The sequence below is a fragment of the Cibotium barometz genome, chromosome 20, assembly GCF_041138505.1.
Source record: "Cibotium barometz isolate CiBa-2024 chromosome 20, ASM4113850v1, whole genome shotgun sequence".
In the NCBI taxonomy this organism is placed as follows: Eukaryota; Viridiplantae; Streptophyta; class Polypodiopsida; order Cyatheales; family Cibotiaceae; genus Cibotium; species Cibotium barometz.
In genome coordinates, this window is record NC_141065.1 from 53,535,241 (window position 1) to 53,553,566 (window position 18,326).

At 48.9% G+C, this 18,326-nt stretch overlaps 1 protein-coding gene across 2 annotated transcripts in view; it reads right to left on the reverse strand.

Moving 5' to 3' along the window:
• LOC147628026 (putative beta-1,3-galactosyltransferase 14) overlaps window positions 1-18,326 on the reverse strand; it is a 68,928-nt gene that overhangs the window by 11,365 nt on the left and 39,237 nt on the right. For both annotated transcript variants that reach the window (XM_086814997.1, XM_086814996.1), the window contains exons 4-6: window positions 14,751-14,833; window positions 14,535-14,634; window positions 14,300-14,413 (exon numbers count right to left, since the gene is read on the reverse strand). In XM_086814997.1, the coding sequence (XP_086671123.1) occupies window positions 14,300-14,413; window positions 14,535-14,634; window positions 14,751-14,833 (297 nt within the window). The remainder of the gene's footprint in view (window positions 1-14,299; window positions 14,414-14,534; window positions 14,635-14,750; window positions 14,834-18,326) is intronic.

Below are 18,326 nucleotides of genomic sequence, written 5' to 3' on the forward strand. Positions count from 1 at the left end.
AAGTCAGGAACAATCAATACGGGTCCACATATGATAGCATGCTTGAGCTGCTAGTCAAGAACAATCAATACGGGTCCACATATGATAGCATGCTTGAGCTACAAGAAAGCATCTTGTTCTTTTGAAGTCCATTTGAAAGTGGTTTTCTTCTTTGTGAGATCATGTAGAGGGGTGGCTATCATAGCAAAATGCCTTATGAAACGCCTATAATATGAACATAATCCCAGGAAACTACGTATTTGATGTACGCTTTGCAATTCTGGCCAAATCCGAATGGTCTCTATCTTTGCAGGATCCATTGTTATGCCATCTTTAGATACAATGTGACCCAAATAATGTATCTCTGAAAGGAAGACCTCACTTTTCTTGGCATTAATGAAAAGTTTATGCTTCCGCAACTCTTCGAACACTGTGACCAAATGAGTTCTATGTTCCTGCTCGTTCTTGGAGAAAACCAAGATGTCATCAAAGAATTCACTTGTGAATTTGCGATGGGGTCGGAATATTCATCATGTGGCAGGAGCATTGGTGAGACCAAAGGGCATCACCAAAAATTCATATAATCCAAAGGCTATCCTGAATGGAGTTTTATGGACATCTTGTGGCACCACTCGTATTTGGTGATAACCACTCTTCAAATCAAGTTGGCTGAAACAAGCCGAACCATCAAGCTTATCCAAAATGTCATCAATACGCGGAATTGGGAATCTATTCTTGATGGTAAGCTTATTTAAAGCTCTATAGTCCACACACATGCGGAATGACCCGTCTTTCTTTTGGACAAGAAGCACAGGAGAGCAATAAGATGAGGAACTAGGCTGAACCAAACCTTTGTCTAAAAGCTCATTTACCTGCTTCATGATCTTTTCTTGTTGTGCGGCACTCACACGGTATGCGGGTTTGTTAGGTGGAGAACTACCTGGCACAAGATCTATGCGATGATCCTCGGGCCTTTGGGGAGGTAATTCACTTGGCAATGCATCAGCAAAACAGTCGTTGAATGCATGAAGAAAATTCAGCCTATCATTAGTCATAGCATTCACATTTTGATGACTTGGTACAATGCTATCACGAACAAAAACCAAGTATGCGGAAAGACTCTTTTTCATTGCTTTATTAATTTGGATGTGAGATACAAGTGGGATGGAATCCCCTTCTTTGCCAGCATCAATGAAATGCATGCGGCCTTTATGCATAAAAGAAATCATGTTGGTCTTGTACTCTTTGCGGGGCTCAAGCCTATGATGCCATGGCTTGCCCAACAATACATCACATCCATTTAATGGTGCAACTAAGAAATGTTCATTATCAAGGTAGCCCTGGATATGTATGCGCAACTTCCCTATCAATGGGGTAACCTGCACCTTTTTACCAACAAAAGCAGCTTCGGCTTCAATCTGAGGTCCCATGTTTTCAACCTCAATACCCAAGGCAGCTGCCGTTTGTATAGAGATGAAGTTATCGGTTGCACAGTCATCAAACATGAATAAGGCGGGCTGATCCTTGATTTGATCCCAAGCCTTGCATACCATCCACTCTTTTGCATCATGTTTTGTGTTTCCCTGCACATCGGGAACTGCATGTACATTAGCCTTGGTCTACTTGTCCTCATGCTTAGGTTTGCGGCCAGGGCATTGTCGAAACATGTGTTCTTTGCTGCCACAAGAAAAACATTTTCCCTCCTTGGCATATTGCTCTCTTTGCTCAAGGGTCAAGCCGAATTTGTTCTTCTTTGGGCCATGATCTTTAGATGAGGTATTATCAACTTTACCTCCCTTGTGGGTCTCCCGGAAGTTCTTTTTAGGTGGTTGTCCACCTTTTTGCAGATTTCGGACAGCCTTGTCTTTCCCCTTTGAACCGCCTTGATCTTGCTTAATTTTGAGCACCAATTGCTCCGTAGCAAGAGCAGAGGCTGTAAGCTATTGCAAAGTATGTTTCAGGTGCAAATCAATGCCCAAACGATAAGCTGGTTGCAATCCGGAGCGAAACTTCCTCTTTCTTTCATCCTCAGTGATTTGCATAAAAGGAGTTACCTCCAGCAACACTTTCCAAAACTTGTTTTAACATACTGTTGCACACTTTAATTATCCCTTTGCTCAAGTCTATCCCACTTTTGGGTGAGAGTTTGCTCCGCATTTGGTGGCAAAAACTGAGCATAGAATCTGTCCTTAAACTCCTTCCAGGTGCAAATGGGATCCTTGGTGATCTTTTCAGTGATCCACCAATGAGCAGCGGTCCCTTTCAAAAACATGCTAGCATGGCGTACTTTAGACTTCTCACTGTCAGTGAAGTCCTCATCGCTAAAAGCAATGTCAAACTGTGCCACAAATGCTAACACTTTGGAAGCATCATGTTCTCCATGAAAAACATCAAACTTAACGGACTTGTCACTTGCTTTAAATTCCTTGAGCTTTCTGGCATGAGGCTCATGGTCCTCTCTTTTTCTTTTCCCTTTATTCAACGGGGCAGCCCTATCTGCATGGGCTTCATGGGTCATCATGGAAGTTTCATGAAACACGGTGGCATGTGCTCCACGAACTTGAGAATTAGATGCATGTGACTTTTAATATTTCGTGGAGTCCGGTTCACGGTGTGAACCATTTTCTGCACTTTCACGGAACTAGAGTTCACGCGAAAAAAAAACGAATTTAAAATTCCGTGGAGTCCGGAGTTCACGGCGTGAACCATTTTCTGTACTTTCACGAAACTAGAGTACGCAAAAAAAAAAATCAAATTTAATATTCCGTGGAGTTCGGTTCACGGCGTGAACCATCTTTTGCACTTTCACGGAACTAGAATTCACAAAAATAAATAAATAAATTAATTAATTAATTAAAAATTTAAATTAAAAAATCAAAATTTATAAAACTCGTGAAGTCCATCGTGAAAAGGGATTCGTCGGCAGCCAAAAAAAAAAACACTCCTGTTTGGAGGCCCGTATCTCCTAAACCGTATATCCAATTTTGAAGGCGCTCTTGGGATACATGTCTTGAATGCATGTGACCATCATGCCCTCCATGAGCATTAGCATACATATACCTGTCAGGCTTTGTGCCTTGTGGAGAAGATGCATGACGAGAGGTGACTGTCACCTCTTCCTTTTGCATAAAAGACCTCAACCTTTGAGATGCGGGATCTCCATGCTTCAAGCGAGGTGGATTTCTGAATTTCAGCTCTCCGTCTTCCCCCTCTTTGATGTCACCTTTGCGGAGGAGATAGGAAAGTGCCAACTCCCTTGGCTTCTTGCCCACTTCCCGTGCCATGGACTCAAAAGTTACATCTACCATTGCATCGGCTTTCCTTGCTTCAATGGCACTTTGCACATGGGGATCTTCATGCAAAAATTTCAGCTCTTGCTCTTGTGCCTGCAAAAGCTTTTTCATATGCTCCATTTCAGCCCTCATTGCAAAACAGGCTCTTCTTCTTGCCATGACTGTCTTTCCTCGAGACAGTTGTCCCTTTGAATCACTATCATTTACCATCTCAAGGGGCTTGTGCCTTCCTTGTAAAGCATGAGAACCACGTGAGGCACTTGATGGACCCCTCGAATTAGGCACTTCCAAAGGGTTGCCTTGGCTGGCCATTGTGTTAAGTGTGCTAGAAGCGGGGTGTCCAATACACAGGTTCATTTCCCCACTAAGGGGGAAATAACCGTGCTCTGATGCCAATAAAACCAATCCCGTCACGTGGGAATAGACTCCGTTGGACACCCACACGCGTAAGTACAACTTAATTTCACAATTTGAAATGGACAACTTAATAACAACTTGAAAATTGAAATGAAAAGAAATGTTGATAGATGGACACCAGCACTGGGGCCGGAACAGGCCGACCCCCCCTCAATATATGATATATATTATTGGGAGTATTTAACAAATACAATGCTCCATGGGTTCACTGAACCAGATGATGTCCATGTACAACTGAGATGAATACAGTACCAAACAAGAGGCTCGAAGTAGATGTTCGAAGGAGAGCGACCACTTGAGTGGTCCAGTCTCTACGGTCCTGTGCCTTCATTGGAATCCACGGAGAGCGCCCCACTGGTGTTCCAGGACCACGCACAAACAGGCGCTCCCGTACTAACGCCTGGCTCTCCCGATCTCGGCACCTTTGGACCGTGTTTCTCCAAAAGCTTGGACTACCCGGCACCGAACGGGTGTTAGTGGTAGAGAGAATCCTTTATCAGATTTACAACAAAGTTCTTGACTTAAATCTGAATTCACTTGTAGCTCGCAAATGGAAGACAGATACCCGAGGTATCTGTGTGCAGGTACTAGAGGTGGACACCAGGGCGCAGCAGCCTGTCGAGGAGGAGGAGGAGGAGCTGCCTGTGTAGAAGGTGTAGCCACCTAGGAGGTGTAGAGCCACCTGTAGCCGTCTATGGAAGGGAGGTGCAACCCCACGCAGCCGCCTGTAGAGGGGAGTGCAGCCGCCTGTTGTGGAGGAGATGCAGCCGCCTGCAAAGGATGAAACAACCGCCTTTGGAGAGGAGAAGGTGCAGCCGCCAGCTGAAGAGCAAGCGTGGCCTGCTGGAGAGCACGTGCAGCCGCCTGAGGGGTGCAGAAGTCGCCTGCTGCAGCCACTTGTAGGGTGGCGCAGCTGCCTGTATGGGCAAGAGACACCCGACTGCAGCCGCCCGTGGGGAGGAGGCACAACCGCCTGCAGTAGATAGGCGCAGCCGCCTGTGGATGCAAGTGGGAGGGAGGCGCAATCGCCTGAATGAGGTGCAGCCGCCTGAGGAGATGGAGAAGGAGCCGCCTGGCTGCAGCCGCCTCTGGGGTGGCTCAGCCGCCTGGGGAATAGAAGGAGCAGCCGCCTTTGGAGAGGAGCAGCCTGCTGAGGAAAACACAGCCGCCTGCTGTGCAGCCGTCAGCTGTAGAGGTGGAGGAAGCGTAGCCTGAAGAGGAGGAGATGATCGCCGGTTCTATGCTTTTTCGAGTGGGGTGGTCGCTCTCTTTTGTAGAGATTGGAGAGGAGTTACATGACCACAGCTGGCCGGCTCCCCAAGCTTTGCATGGGGGTGGCCAGCTTCAAAGTGTGGTGTGGGTAGGTGGCCATGCACCCACCCCCACACGCATAAAGGGTTAAGTGTGGGGGTTTCCCTCCCCACCTTGGCCCATATGTGGGTGCCCCTAATGGGTGCCCACTTTTAAATGAATGTGAACTTACCACCTTATAAAATGAAAGGTTAGAAATAAAGCTATTAAACCAACGAGTGCAATACACTTACCACCTGTTCACACACAACAAAACTTGTCAGAAGACAGAGCAAACTTCACGACTCACTGGCAGGCGTCCCCGCTCAGTAAGTGGCACGTCAAGCAAGCAAACACAAAAATACAAGTCGCGCGAACATGCAAAACATGAGTGCATGTGCAAATAGTATCATGGACATATCTCCTGTTCATGGAACAAGTACAAAATATCTATCGGCCACAAAAATGGCACGACATAAAACATAAATCCTGGTCTTCCTATGGAGTGACAGTCCCATAGGTAAAACACAGTTCCAGGCACGAGCCTCCCTATGGAGTGACAGTCCCATAGGCAAGACACACAAATACTAGCCTTTCCATGGCGTGTCAATCCCATGGATAGAACACAGTCCAGGTCATACACGGGTGGCACCAGTCTTGGCTCCCGTCCGTACGACACCATGGATAGAACACAGTCCAGGTCATACACGCGTGGCACCAGTCTGGCTCCCGTTCGTACGACACCATCCTGCTAACACACGGGTGGCACCAGTCTGGCTCCCGTCCGTGTTTAGCAAAAATACTGGCCTCTTCACATGAGACACCGGCCTGGCCTCAAGTGAACGAGACACAAAACTGGTGATGGACCAAATGGTCGGCCAATTGGTGACACCTCTCGCACCCTATCTCTTTCTATTTGTTGCCGAGGCCATGAGCAGTTTTCTCTCAGCTCAGGAGACTGGGCTTCAAGGATTGCGTCTGCGCAGGAGGTTCAAGGTTCACATATGACAAAAGCATACTTATCAGGAGATGTGGTGAATCTTCAAAGATTTGTAGAGGCGATAGAGATCTTCTGTCGTGCATCACAAGAGTAGATCAACTGGCACAAGTTGTGTGGATTTTGGGTTGGCTCTCCGCTCACCCCGACATGGCATCCAGTTGAGGCTTTCTAGCAAATCCCGAGGAACACTCCAGTCTTTTATCTTGGATGTGAGGTGGGCATCGATACCTCCCCAGAGCAATAGTTAGCCCCTCTTCTTCTGAGCATTCAGAAGAAGATTCTATACTGGAGTTCAGCAAGGCTTTCCTTAGAAGGCCGAGTGGTGTACCAGGCACTTCTTGCCACCATGTGGTATATTACTTCTTGTTGGGCCCTCTCACCGGCCTGCATTAGTCAGGTTCAACGGTTGATCCGAAACTTTATGTGGTCTGGCAACGAGACGGGCCCGAGCCAAGATGGCCTAGAGAGTGATCATACAATCGCGCCACGGAGGGGGCCTGGGCATCATCGACCCCACCATTTAGAGTTGTGCCCTCCTCGACAAGCTGATAGTTAAGAGGACTTCTCCCAGGCGAGGCAAGGCGAGCCATGGAAGGATTTCCTCCTGGCCGCAAAGCACTAGATGGATCTTCACGGAGATGTGGGCCCATGGCTTTAGCCCAGCTTTTGAGGACAGATTTGCAGCCAACCTATTATGAGCTTGGGACCACCTCAAGCCAACTCTCCAACTGTCTATTTCGGTAGCCTCCGAGGAGCGTCTCCGATAACCCTTGATTTGGACCCCCTTGTTCCGTAACCTAGTGGTCACATGCTAGGTGCTCGGCCTTGTGTATCCTGGGGAGCTTTGAGCGCAGGCCCTACTAGGTCCCTTGGAGATTGGCTTGCATTCAGACAACTTCCCCGAGTAGCTCAAGAGAGAGGCCTGACTCGGATCCAAGGCAAAGACAAACTCCACATCGACTCCGCCATTCCTCTGGAGTGGCTGACCCCGATCCCTGACCCTATTCCCCCACGATGGCTGTGGGAGTGTTCACCAAGCATGATATTCTCCTGGCAATTCATGGCCCGGATGAGAGCCCCACCTTTCTCATTTTTTCAATTGGACCTCATGGCAGATTAGTGAGATCAGATCCCCCCTTGGAGGACTTCAAGGGATGCACGTTACAGAGGGTGAGGGTGATCGAATTCCATGCACATGAGTGGCACATTGACCGACCACCGGCCAAGGTGGCTAGGAAGAGACTTTGGCATTTATGGATTTGGGAGAGCCGGCCCATCACGTGCCTCCAATGGGACCCGGGGGAGTGGACTTGGTGTGATCCTCCAGACAGGAAGGAGACTCCGGGTACCCTGTTTTTTGCATACACTACATGGCTTGCCGTGGGATCCAGATGCCCGAGGTCAAGGGCACTCCAGCAGCAGCAAGACATTGGCAGTCTTAGGGCCTCTCACCGTGCTCTCTCAGAGATTTTTGGAAAAGGCTTTGGCATAGTTTTCAGCCTCCGCAGATCACTCTCTTTTTGTGGTTGCTCGCACATAGGAGATTGGCGGTTGGCGCGTGGTTGACTATTGGAGGTAGACCAGCACCATGTCTGAGATGTGGCCATCCCCAGGAGTCTCAAAACGACATTGTCTTTGGGATTGCCCGAAGGTTCAGTATGTTTGGCGGTGGATTCTCCGCATCCTCACTATGGCAGGGCCTCTTATCGTACTATTACATGGGGCACTGTTGCTTGGGCCACTAAAGCCAAGGTTGTCATGGCTTATGAGGAGGAAGGTGGGGGGCTAGCCCTTCACGTCTCTCACCTTCGCATCTTGACAGTGCCAGTCTCAGCCCTATCTATTGGTCACTGGACTCCTGGTTCGAGCCAGACATGGGAGAGCAGCATTGCCACATGGCACGTCTAGAGAGCTCGATGCAACGAAGCCATCGAAGGCACCCACACGCCGCCTATAGAGTCCATCAGGAGCATCTGACTCGACATCATTCATACCCTCCGCAACAAGTGAGGGAAGCTTCAGGGTGGTTCTGGCTGTATGTGGAAGCATCGGGAAGCCTTCCTGAGGCTCTGACGACCTCGTCCTTTTCTCACAGATAGTGGTGGTGAGCCCACTTGGCACTATAGACTACCTATGTGGTTATTCCCTCCCCCACCCCTTGTATGAGATAGCCTTCTCCTCATAGAGCGGCCACCCGGCGCAGAAGTGCATTCTTCCCCCTTTTTTGTTCTTTGATCCTCGCTCCATAAATAATGGTGAGTTTGTATCTAGCCTTATCTTGTTTCCCGGGGGAGAGGGAAAAGAGATGCTGGAACTGATTTGTGCAAGTGGGCTAGTGTTTGCCAACAACCGATGCAAGATGCCATTTGGTATCAAAGTTATGTTGTGTTGTGAATCTGTGCTAGAGTTGTTCTGATATAACTTGTTGCGCTTCATGTTAAAAAGTGCCAATTAGCATTCTTGTTAGCATTCACGGTGTCAAGAGTGAAGCATGTGCAAAGAGAGATGGCAATTCAAGCCATGACAAGTTGATGCACAAAGATAGAGAGAGAGAGAGAGTAAGAGGGAAAGAGTGATAGAGATGTGATAGCAAATAAGAGATTGCACGACTCAAATGATGCTCAATGTTAATAGAACCACCAAGTACATGCTTTTATAGGCATCAAGCCTTATCTTTTGACCAAAACCAAATAAGGCATCAACATCACTGGGTTCCCGTGAGGAACAGCTTTGCTCCCCTCCAAGAGGAGACCCCAGCGCCGACTGAGGACCAGGAGATGCCAGCACCCCCTCCTTCGCCCCCTCCCCCCCTCCTCCGTCCCCCCCTCCCGCCTTGCTTCCACCTTCGCCTCCTCCCGTCCCCGCTCCGGTTTCGGCAGCGGCTCCTTCTCTACCCCCCCCTCCCCCCCCCCCCCCCCCCCCACTCGCCTCAGCTCCTCGGGAGGCCCTGGCAGTCCCCTGGCGTTCACCTACAGTCCGGAGGGCTCTGAGCACCGACCTTGCTCGAGCACCGCAGAGGAGACTTACCATGCCGATTCGGGCTTCACGGATATCCTCTATCCGCAGTCGACTGAGTCGTCTTGACACTAGACAGCGCTCGGAGGCTTTTGATTACTCCTTCACACGGCTTTTTGGAGCAGAGGGCCCCCACGAGCCAGCACCCATCAGAGTTCATGTAGTGATACCTCCGGCCCGCGGGGAGGAGGCACTTGATTCAGCGGTGGCCTTCTCATTCCCTCTCTGTGGCCCACGCAACCGAGAGTGGACTCTGGAGCTCGCTTTTAGCACTTTGAAGACTCAGGCAGTTGAGTTTTCTCACCATGTGAGCGATCTAGAGGTGACAGATGTGATAGGCCGACTATGGGAGTTGGCTCATTTTTTCTTTGATCCCGGGAGTGCGAGTGCCTCAGGGATTCGACATTTGGTCGTTCGCATAGTGGCAGACTTAGCACGCGACCCTGGATATGTATGCATACACGAGGCTACTCTGTCTGAGCGGGAGGCAGTCGCCATGGGACACAGCCACTGGCGCCTAATCCGAGATTCTTGCAGCACACCGGGTGGGCAGATTCATAGTCGCTCGGATGGGGACTATTCTCCATCCAAGCCGCTAGTGAAGGCCCGCCGTACGGCTGAGACAGCATCCACCTCAGCAGGTCATCCATGAGGATCATCTCATGGAATGTACAGGGCCTTGGCGGCGCACATTATATACGTTATCGTGGTTGCTTGAGGCAGGAGCTTCAGAGATGCCTGGTTGGGGACAGTATTGATATTTTGATGATGGTCATTGCGGATGTATGGTGGCAGGCCATTGTGGATCGTAGGATCATTGTGCTTGGTAGAGCACAGTATGTCATTCTGAGGACGCATGATGAGCTCTTTGGCGTGCTCAATGTCTATGCGCCCAACCAGGCTAGTGCCAGAGCAGAGTTCTGGACCCAGATTACGGATGCATTGCTAGAGGCCGCACATTGGTGTGTTGGGGGAGACTTCAACATGCTTGAGGACCCGGTTGATAGGGTGGGAGGCAGTCATGTTACAGTGCACGGTACGGAGCTTGTAGCTTGGGAGCGATTTTGCATGACACTGAGGATCACTGATGCATGGCTACAAGGTCTTAGCAAAGGCCTTGAGTTTGAGGATCCAGCCCTTTCTGGGGGAGTTGATTCATGCTACCCAGACAGGATTCGTCAAGGAGCGTAGTATCCTTGACAACATTTTCACCTTTTGGGAGGTGACAGCCCAAGCTAGATTTCTTGGTGAGGACTTGGTCGTGATGCTTCTCGATTTTGAGAAGGCATACGATAGAGTCGATTGGGGTTTCTTAGAGGGCACTATGCTTCGCCTCGGCTTTGAGCCAGGTTGGATTCGAGGGGTGGCGGCTCTATATTCCACAGCTCGTAGCCAGGGTGCTGATCACAGGAGGACGGGGGCTGAGTTTTGAGTTGACCAGATCAGTCCGTCAGGGGTGTCCTCTCGCCCCGTTTCTTTTTCTCTTCTTTGCTGAGGCTATGAGCATGTATCTGACGGTAGAGGAGGTTGGTTTGAGAGGACTCCAGCTCCCAGTCCGGGGGGAGGACCTGCTCGATGCTGAGTTTGCTGATGACACGGGTTTATTTTTGCATGGCCAGGAGGCCAATCTTCAACGGGCAGAGCAGTTGCTCCAAGTTTTCAGTGCAACTTCGGGAGCATTGATCAATTGGCGCAAGACAGTGGCCTTTTGGATCAGTAGCGCTCCCACTCCGGCATGGAGCCCAGACCCGGGTTTTAGATGGATTCCTCCTGGCACAGCAGTGCGATATTTGGAGTGGAGGTGGAGTCGCCTTTGGTTGCAGAGTGCATCTTTCAGAGAATACGGGTAGTGGCCGCCGCTTCTCGGAAGTGGCATATTGACCCAGACCCTGCAGATGTGGACTCTGATTGGCGCATTTGGGCATATGCTTTGCGCCCCTTGGCCCGGCTCCAGTGGGACCCTGGCGAGTACGAGTGGCATGATCCTTATGCATCCCTTGAGGCCACCGAGATCACCTTTTTCCAGTATACTGTTCGGTTGGGGTGACATATTTTGACGGCGAGGAGGATGGTCTCTCCAGCTGCATCGGGGCACTGGCGGCTACAAGGACTCTCACAGGCATTCCTGGAGGATTTTTGGACCAGGATTTGGGCTAGTCGATAGGCACGCAGGATCTCGACTTTCCAGTGGGGCTGGTCGCCCACAGGGGCTCTGCAGTTGGCACCTGGCTTGTCTACAGCGGTCTTCCGGCGGCTTGCGTCCGATGCGGCCACCCTATGGAGACACAGAGACATTGCCTATGGGACTGCCCTCAGGCGCAACAGATTTGGCTGCGGATGCTGCGCATTCTGGTCCCCTTCTCTCCAGAGGGTATGTATACGTGGGGTGCCGCTGCTTGGTCGACTTCGTCTGGCCTGCTATGGGCTATAAGACGGAACAGGACAACCAGGCCATCAGATTCATTAGGGGCCAGCCTCACCTTGTTCCTTTACCGGATTTCTCGTCCGCCGGTTGGACACAAGAGAGGGATCTACGATGGGAGCTCCTCAGCAGCCTCACCATCTGGTTCACTTGGAGGGCCCGGTGTTTCAGGGCCTTTGAGGGGAGACTGGAGCCACCAGCAGAGGCTGTTCGGGGGATTTGGCAAGAGTTGATCCACACCCTGCGAGGACAGTATGACCGCATCCGGGGCGACTCGGATGAGGCGATCTTGCGGCGCCAGGCCTTTCACACCACTTGGCGCAGCGGCCTCTTCTATACCCTACACGCGGGGTCCCCCCGTTGGCACTACAGGCCACCTGTTTGGCTTTTCCCCCCTCCTATTGTATGATATAGTCCCTCAGTTCTTTGTACTGATACTTGTACTTTCCAGCACCTAGGGAGAGTCTCCCTGGTTGCCTTGCTTTGTTCTCTGCTCTGTTTTCTTATGAGCAGGAGAGGATCTTTTGTAGCCCTGGGCTGGTCCCACACCGGCAGGTATATCGATCCCCATACTACTTCATGCAAATGACATCGTCCTCCTCTCAGATTCAACCACCAAGGGGCTTTAGAGACAGTTGGATGCCTTACAAAACTAGAGCACTCGGCGGGACCTCTCTGTTAACCTTGGTAAAACCAAGGTAATGGTCTTCAATACTTCCCGTCCCTTCACATTCAGATTGAGCTTCACATATAGAGGGGATCCTGTGGAGATTGTCTCATCCTATGTCTACCTTGGTGTCACTTTCAGTGGCCCACGCTTCACCATGCTTCCTGCAGCACATGCCAGAGTGACACCGGGATATGCAGCCTTGAGCTTACTTGAGTGGCAGTGCTTCTAGGCACATTTCCAGGAGCCCAAGACAAAGGGTTGACTTTTTGACACCCTCATCACACTAGCCCTTATGTATTTGGGGGGGGGGGGGGGTGTGTCCAAATTTTTCCGATGAGGATTGGCAACGAGTTGAGAGGCCCTAGGTCATGATGTTCTCCCGTTTGATCCGCAACAAACCATCCGTCGCACACCAGATTATCTAGGCAGAGTTTGCACCAGCCTCGATGGTAGTGGATGCACTCTTCCAAATAGCCACAAATTTCCATCGCATCAGTCACATGGATCCCCATAGGTACCTGAGGCTTGTCCTGGAGTCCTCAAGACAGTTAGCACTCGAGGGCCATTCTAGAGTATGGTATGCCTTAGTTTCCACTTGGTTCTCAGTATATGGGCTCCACATGGACCCCCTACCACCCCTTCAATACACTCTAGACTACCCTTTTCTCAGCTCTCATAAGTACACCAACCAGGTTATCCAATTAGATCTTCTCAGCCTCGACACCCACTGCACATGTGGAGCTCACAACCAAGATGCACTTCTACAGAGATTACTTCCTCACACTCACTGAGGATGGATTCATCCAGCAGCCTAGCTACCTGAGTGTTCACATGTCTTATGCCATGCAGATTGCGATTGGCCAGATACGGCTTTCATCCCACCGCCTCAGAGTGGAGAAAGGTACAGCTAACCGCGTCTTTAGAGCTAGGGAGCTCATACGGAGACCTAGAGAGGAGAGGATCTGCCGATTATGCCACACAGAGGTTGAGACAGAGGAGCATTATATATGCCGCTGCGCAGTATACTATGAGATCCGCGGGAGGTTTCACTAAGGGGTTTGGTCCACTTTCCAACATCATCAACTTCCCGGACCACCGTTGCCTCGGCCTCTTCTTGCTTGAGCGCCGCAGATACAGGGACACTTTCTTGAGAGAGTTTCGGCCCTAGCCACCCCGACCCCTCCCTCGCCAGCCAACCATCACCAGCCAAAAGGTGGAGGACACCCATACAGTGGATCTTGTGGACCCACGTCGGGCTGCTCCGAACCCACCTCGCCCAAGAGGAGTTACCTCGGACCGGGCCTCCGCATTCTAGCGTGCCTAACGCCCCTGGCCCCCCGAACATCGGCCATGATCCCCTCATCAGCTCCGGATCCAAGACATGCTCCACCGCCATCGAGCTACTTTTCCACGTGACATAGCTGAGGGAGACCTCTTGGCCATCTATTGGGGGCTGATGCTCCTCTCATATTCCATGTTCTTGGTATTCCATGATGAGTTTCCATGGACAGTTTGTATCACCCCAGTGAGATATCTATGTTTTGTTTCTGTTTTATTTTCCATTCGATGATGAAATATGCCACGGACATTATTGTATAACTTTGGTCTCATAGGCTGATTGGGTCTTTAGTAAACGCTTAATATATCTTTCTCTCTCTCATGTACCCTGAGGATTAGGGTGGATGGGTTCATCCAAAGACAAAGATACCCATATGTCACATGGCTTCACCTCTGTGAAAAAGAGGCAAGACAGATCTCTGTACATGAAATACAAAGAACCTTCCACCACCTCACCTGTTGGAAGAAGCGAGTATTCGTCACAACAACGCACAAGCCAGAATTGTACCAACTCTTGCTAAGTACAAATAACTCAGACGTATGTAATGAATGTGCACTACCTTGCAACTAGGTGTCTCATTATCAACAGCACCAAAACCCCACTACTAAAAGCATTCAAGGTAAATCAGCATTTTGAAGTTGGAGAAAGGTTAAAGGATGAAGTTCAAGTATAAGATATTAATCAATGGCTTTTTATAAGTGGAAATCAGTAGGGTCTCAGCAGAATCTAATTGTTATTCTTACTTCATTTGACCTACAAAGTAATTGCACTAGCAAGTTCAATCTACCACTTGAAAGTTTTGCCTTAAGCTACAAAATCCTCAAAGAGATCTGAAATCAGATTAGTACATAGCCTTGTAAGTTGTTTTCCAAACCTGTCATTCCTTGCTAAGGCCAAACTTGCAACCACTTCTGCTGATAATGCATAGATTGGCCCATATGCATGATAAAAATACTCACTCCCCAGCATGTATCCCTGAGGTTCAAACCTGTTTAAAGAAGCTAAGGAAAACAAACTCAGAAAAATGATATACAGTAAACAAGTTTCTCATCAACCTCCATGCACTTCAACAAAAATGCCAATGGATTTATCAAATTAGCAACACCCACCACTTGAGCTTTGGATCCGTAATTACTGGACCCTTCTTCATGCACCCAAGATAAGTTCGGGGAGAACTCCTATCCTTGGCTAGCAACGTTGCAAGGCGATCTACCATAAAGAATGGCATTAGAAGAAAGAAAGTCTCCCAAAAATGGCCTGGGAAGGTAAAGCTACACAACATAAGACAATCCAGAAAGAAACACGGCTTCCTACACGAAGTGAACCTGGCCGCAAATAGATATCATCATCAGCCTTCACATAAAAGTCGGCATCAAAAAGGAGGTATGCAGCCTTGAAGAAGGCCAACCTGCAAGAAAGGAAAAGGTATCACGACCTCACAAATTTCTCAATCGTATCTCTAGTAAAGCTCAAAGTTTATATCTGCCTTCCAATTCTTCTAGCCATCTTGCAACTATTATCAATGCTGTTATTATTCTAATAAGCATGATTGTACTTCTATGCCCGTTTTAGCATAGAATTCTCAGGTATATTGAGGGATACATTATGCAGGAGAGAATGCGGATCTTTAAATGTACACATCAGATTTGGTGGATAGAGAAAGCATTTTTCTTTTTTATAATAGAAGCAATCTCATGGCATTCAAAGAAGAAAAATACAGTTGTTACAGAGTGAATACAAGGCCCTCACTATAGCACCATGTGAAGCCACATGGTTGAAAAGATGTTTAGAGGAATTAGGTTTCTCTCATTGTTCTCATACTACAACTATATATTGTGATAACATCTCGGCGGAAGCATTAGCCAAGAATCCAATCCAACATCAAAAGTTAGGGGACAATTCATTAGAGAGAAAGTTCATGATGGAGATAAAGTGTTTCACCATTGTAACATTAAGGATAATGTTTCAGATATATTCAAAGAAGTAAGGTGCACTAAGACCTGAGAAATGCGGCAGGAGCAGCAACAATAATGAAAAGATTCTATAAACGGCAGTGCCCCACAAGATCAATTATTTGGCTAGATTCACCAGCCCACATAAAAAAATTCATGAGCAAACAAATCTGAAATTTTTGAAAAAATGCAAATGGTACATAGGGATATGCTATGCATAGTCTGCAGTACGAAACACTAAAGACCAGGACTCAGCTGGTTATTGGAGATCAGAGTGCAACCAGGAGACATCACAACTATGGTGGATGGAACTCCATCTCGAAGAGAGAGAAAGAAAGAAAGAAAGAAAGTTGTATTAACGTCTTCAAAAGGCCAAAATGACCTATGAGACCAAAAGGTTACATCATATCCATGAGGTACATCATCCTGGGTACAAAATAGTAATAAAGAAAGATAACAAAAATCTAGAACTTTAAAATCTGATCTAGGTACATGAGCAGAGAGCTCTCATATCACCCTTATACATCCCTCATGGGCCGCTGTGACATGGTGCTCAAGGTGGTAAAACTAAGATGGCGCGAGGTCCTGCGATGATGGGAGATGATGGCCCGGATCCTCCTGTGGTGGCGTGGCCATGGGCGAGGGCCATGGGGTCTGGGGCGTCGATCTCTGAATAACTCAGTGGCTCTGTCGAGTGTCACAACTCTCGGCCGAGCTCCTACACTAGCCTGTGGTCTGGGTATGATGGGTGGATCGGCCCTCGGAGTGCTGGTATGGAAGAAGTCGGTGAGAGCTCTTAGTGCTGGTCGTCTAGCAAGTACAGCTAATATCTGGATCTCACTAAGGACTTCCTGTGTCTACGGAGCTCTAGAAGAAAAAGTCCCAGGCATCTCTGATACAGGAAGTCCATGATCCTGGAAAGTGATCCGAACCCCGCTCGGAAGAGGCAGTGGAGCCTCCCCCGAATCTCATAGTATACAGGGCATCGGCATATGTAATGGTCCTCTGTCTCGGGCTCTGTGTGACAGAGCTAGCATATCATGTCCTCTGGTGCGGCCGCCCTAGGCCCATATTTGGCAGTCTCCACTCTCAGCTGGTGGGACGAGGTGCGGTTCTAGCCGATCGCACATCTCACCCCAAAGGATAGGTGTATGTCCATGTAGCCACTCTCAGCTGGTGGGACGAGGTGCGGTTCTAGCCGATCGCACATCTCACCCCAAAGGATAGGTGTATGTCCATGTAGCGTGGACGGATGATGAACCCATCCTCTGTCAAGCATAGGAGGTGATCTCTGTAGAAGGCCATCTTCGTCCCCAGTGGACGACTAGGTGAACTCCATTTCCTCTGAGTATCCAGTCTGACAACGTCCTTCCTCATAACCCTGTTCCGCTCTATGCGGCTGAGAGCAAATGACGGGGTCTCTATGCTATACTGGAAGGGGGGGAGTGCCTCCATCTACAGACCGTGCATGCCAAACCAAGTGCCTACCTATGCATACCAGCACTCTGTATCTCCCTCAAGTGTCAACTGTCTCAAGGACTCCAGGGCTAGCCGGGGGTGTCTATCAAGTGGAAGCTCCCATAGCCTATGCTAGTATGTCACTGTCTGGAATAGAGCCTCTGTCACTATCGGTGCAGCCCCCATCTCTGCCCGCACAATCTCATGTGGCCATAGTCACATGGGACGCGAAATGGGGACAGGGAACGGGGACCAAAAAGACTGAGAATGGCCATTCCCTGTGACTATAGAGTGACATGGGACGGGAATGGGAACAGGAAGATCCTGCCATCCCCAACATTCCCAAGTCTAAAAATGCCCATTCCCTGTGACTAGGCATGTGGCACTGATGGCTTACTCCTAATCATGCGTGATATCATCGCCACTAGGGGCCTCTCCATCGACTTCCACCCATCATATACCTCCTCTGTATCTGTCTCGGCCGGCTCTCTCCTATGTCTCCTCTTGTGGTATAAGCTAGGACCCCAGATGGGGCCACCATACAGTAGTGCAGGTGTAACTAGAGTATCAAATAGCCAAAGCTTCGTCCTCGGATCCTAAAATTGTATCTGTGAGCATTGCCTCTCTAGCCAGCCAAGGGCTGCATATCCCCTCATCAATCTAGCGTCGGCCGCCTTCCGCATCGAGAACTGAGGTCCAGCAAAAGTAATCCCAAGGTATACATATGAGGTAACATACTCCACAGCCTCTCCACTGTATGTAAACTGTACTGCAGATCTACTTATCCACTGTGAGGAGGTGTTAAAGATCATGACCTTGGTCTTTCCAAGGTTCACAGAAAGGTCCCGGTCCTCGCAAAAGGCCCGTAATGCATCCAAATGCCTCTGCAGCCCCTCTAGTGAATCAGACATAAGAACGATATCATCTGCATACAAGAGGATCGGTATCACGACTCCTGCCAAATGTGCTCTTGGTCCTCCCTGTCTGTCTATGTAATCCAAGATCTCGTCAATGTATAGACCAAATAGAGTAGGAGACAACCTAGGATTGATGATATAATAGACGGGTTGGATGGATCCAAAGGGTTTAGCAGGACAGACTTGAAGAGTGGCTATCATTAAATAAGGATTGTTCCGAAGGATGTGCACAAAACAACGTTCAAGACTACCTTTGGGCTTACGAATTTCTCGTGTTACCCTTTGGTCTCACCAATGCCCTGCCACATTTAGCACGATGATGGATAGAATCTTCAGAGCCCATCGAAAATTGACATGTACTTTCTTTCATGATATTTTAGTACATTCTAATAATGAGGAAGAGCATAAAAAGCATTTGGATATTGTTTTCCAAGAATTGAGAAAGCACAAGCTTTATGCAAATGGCAAATTCTTCCTATCAGAAATTCACTATTTTAGTACATTCTAATCATGAGGAAGAGCATAAAAAGCATTTGGATATTGTTTTCCAAGAATTGAGAAAGCACAAGCTTTA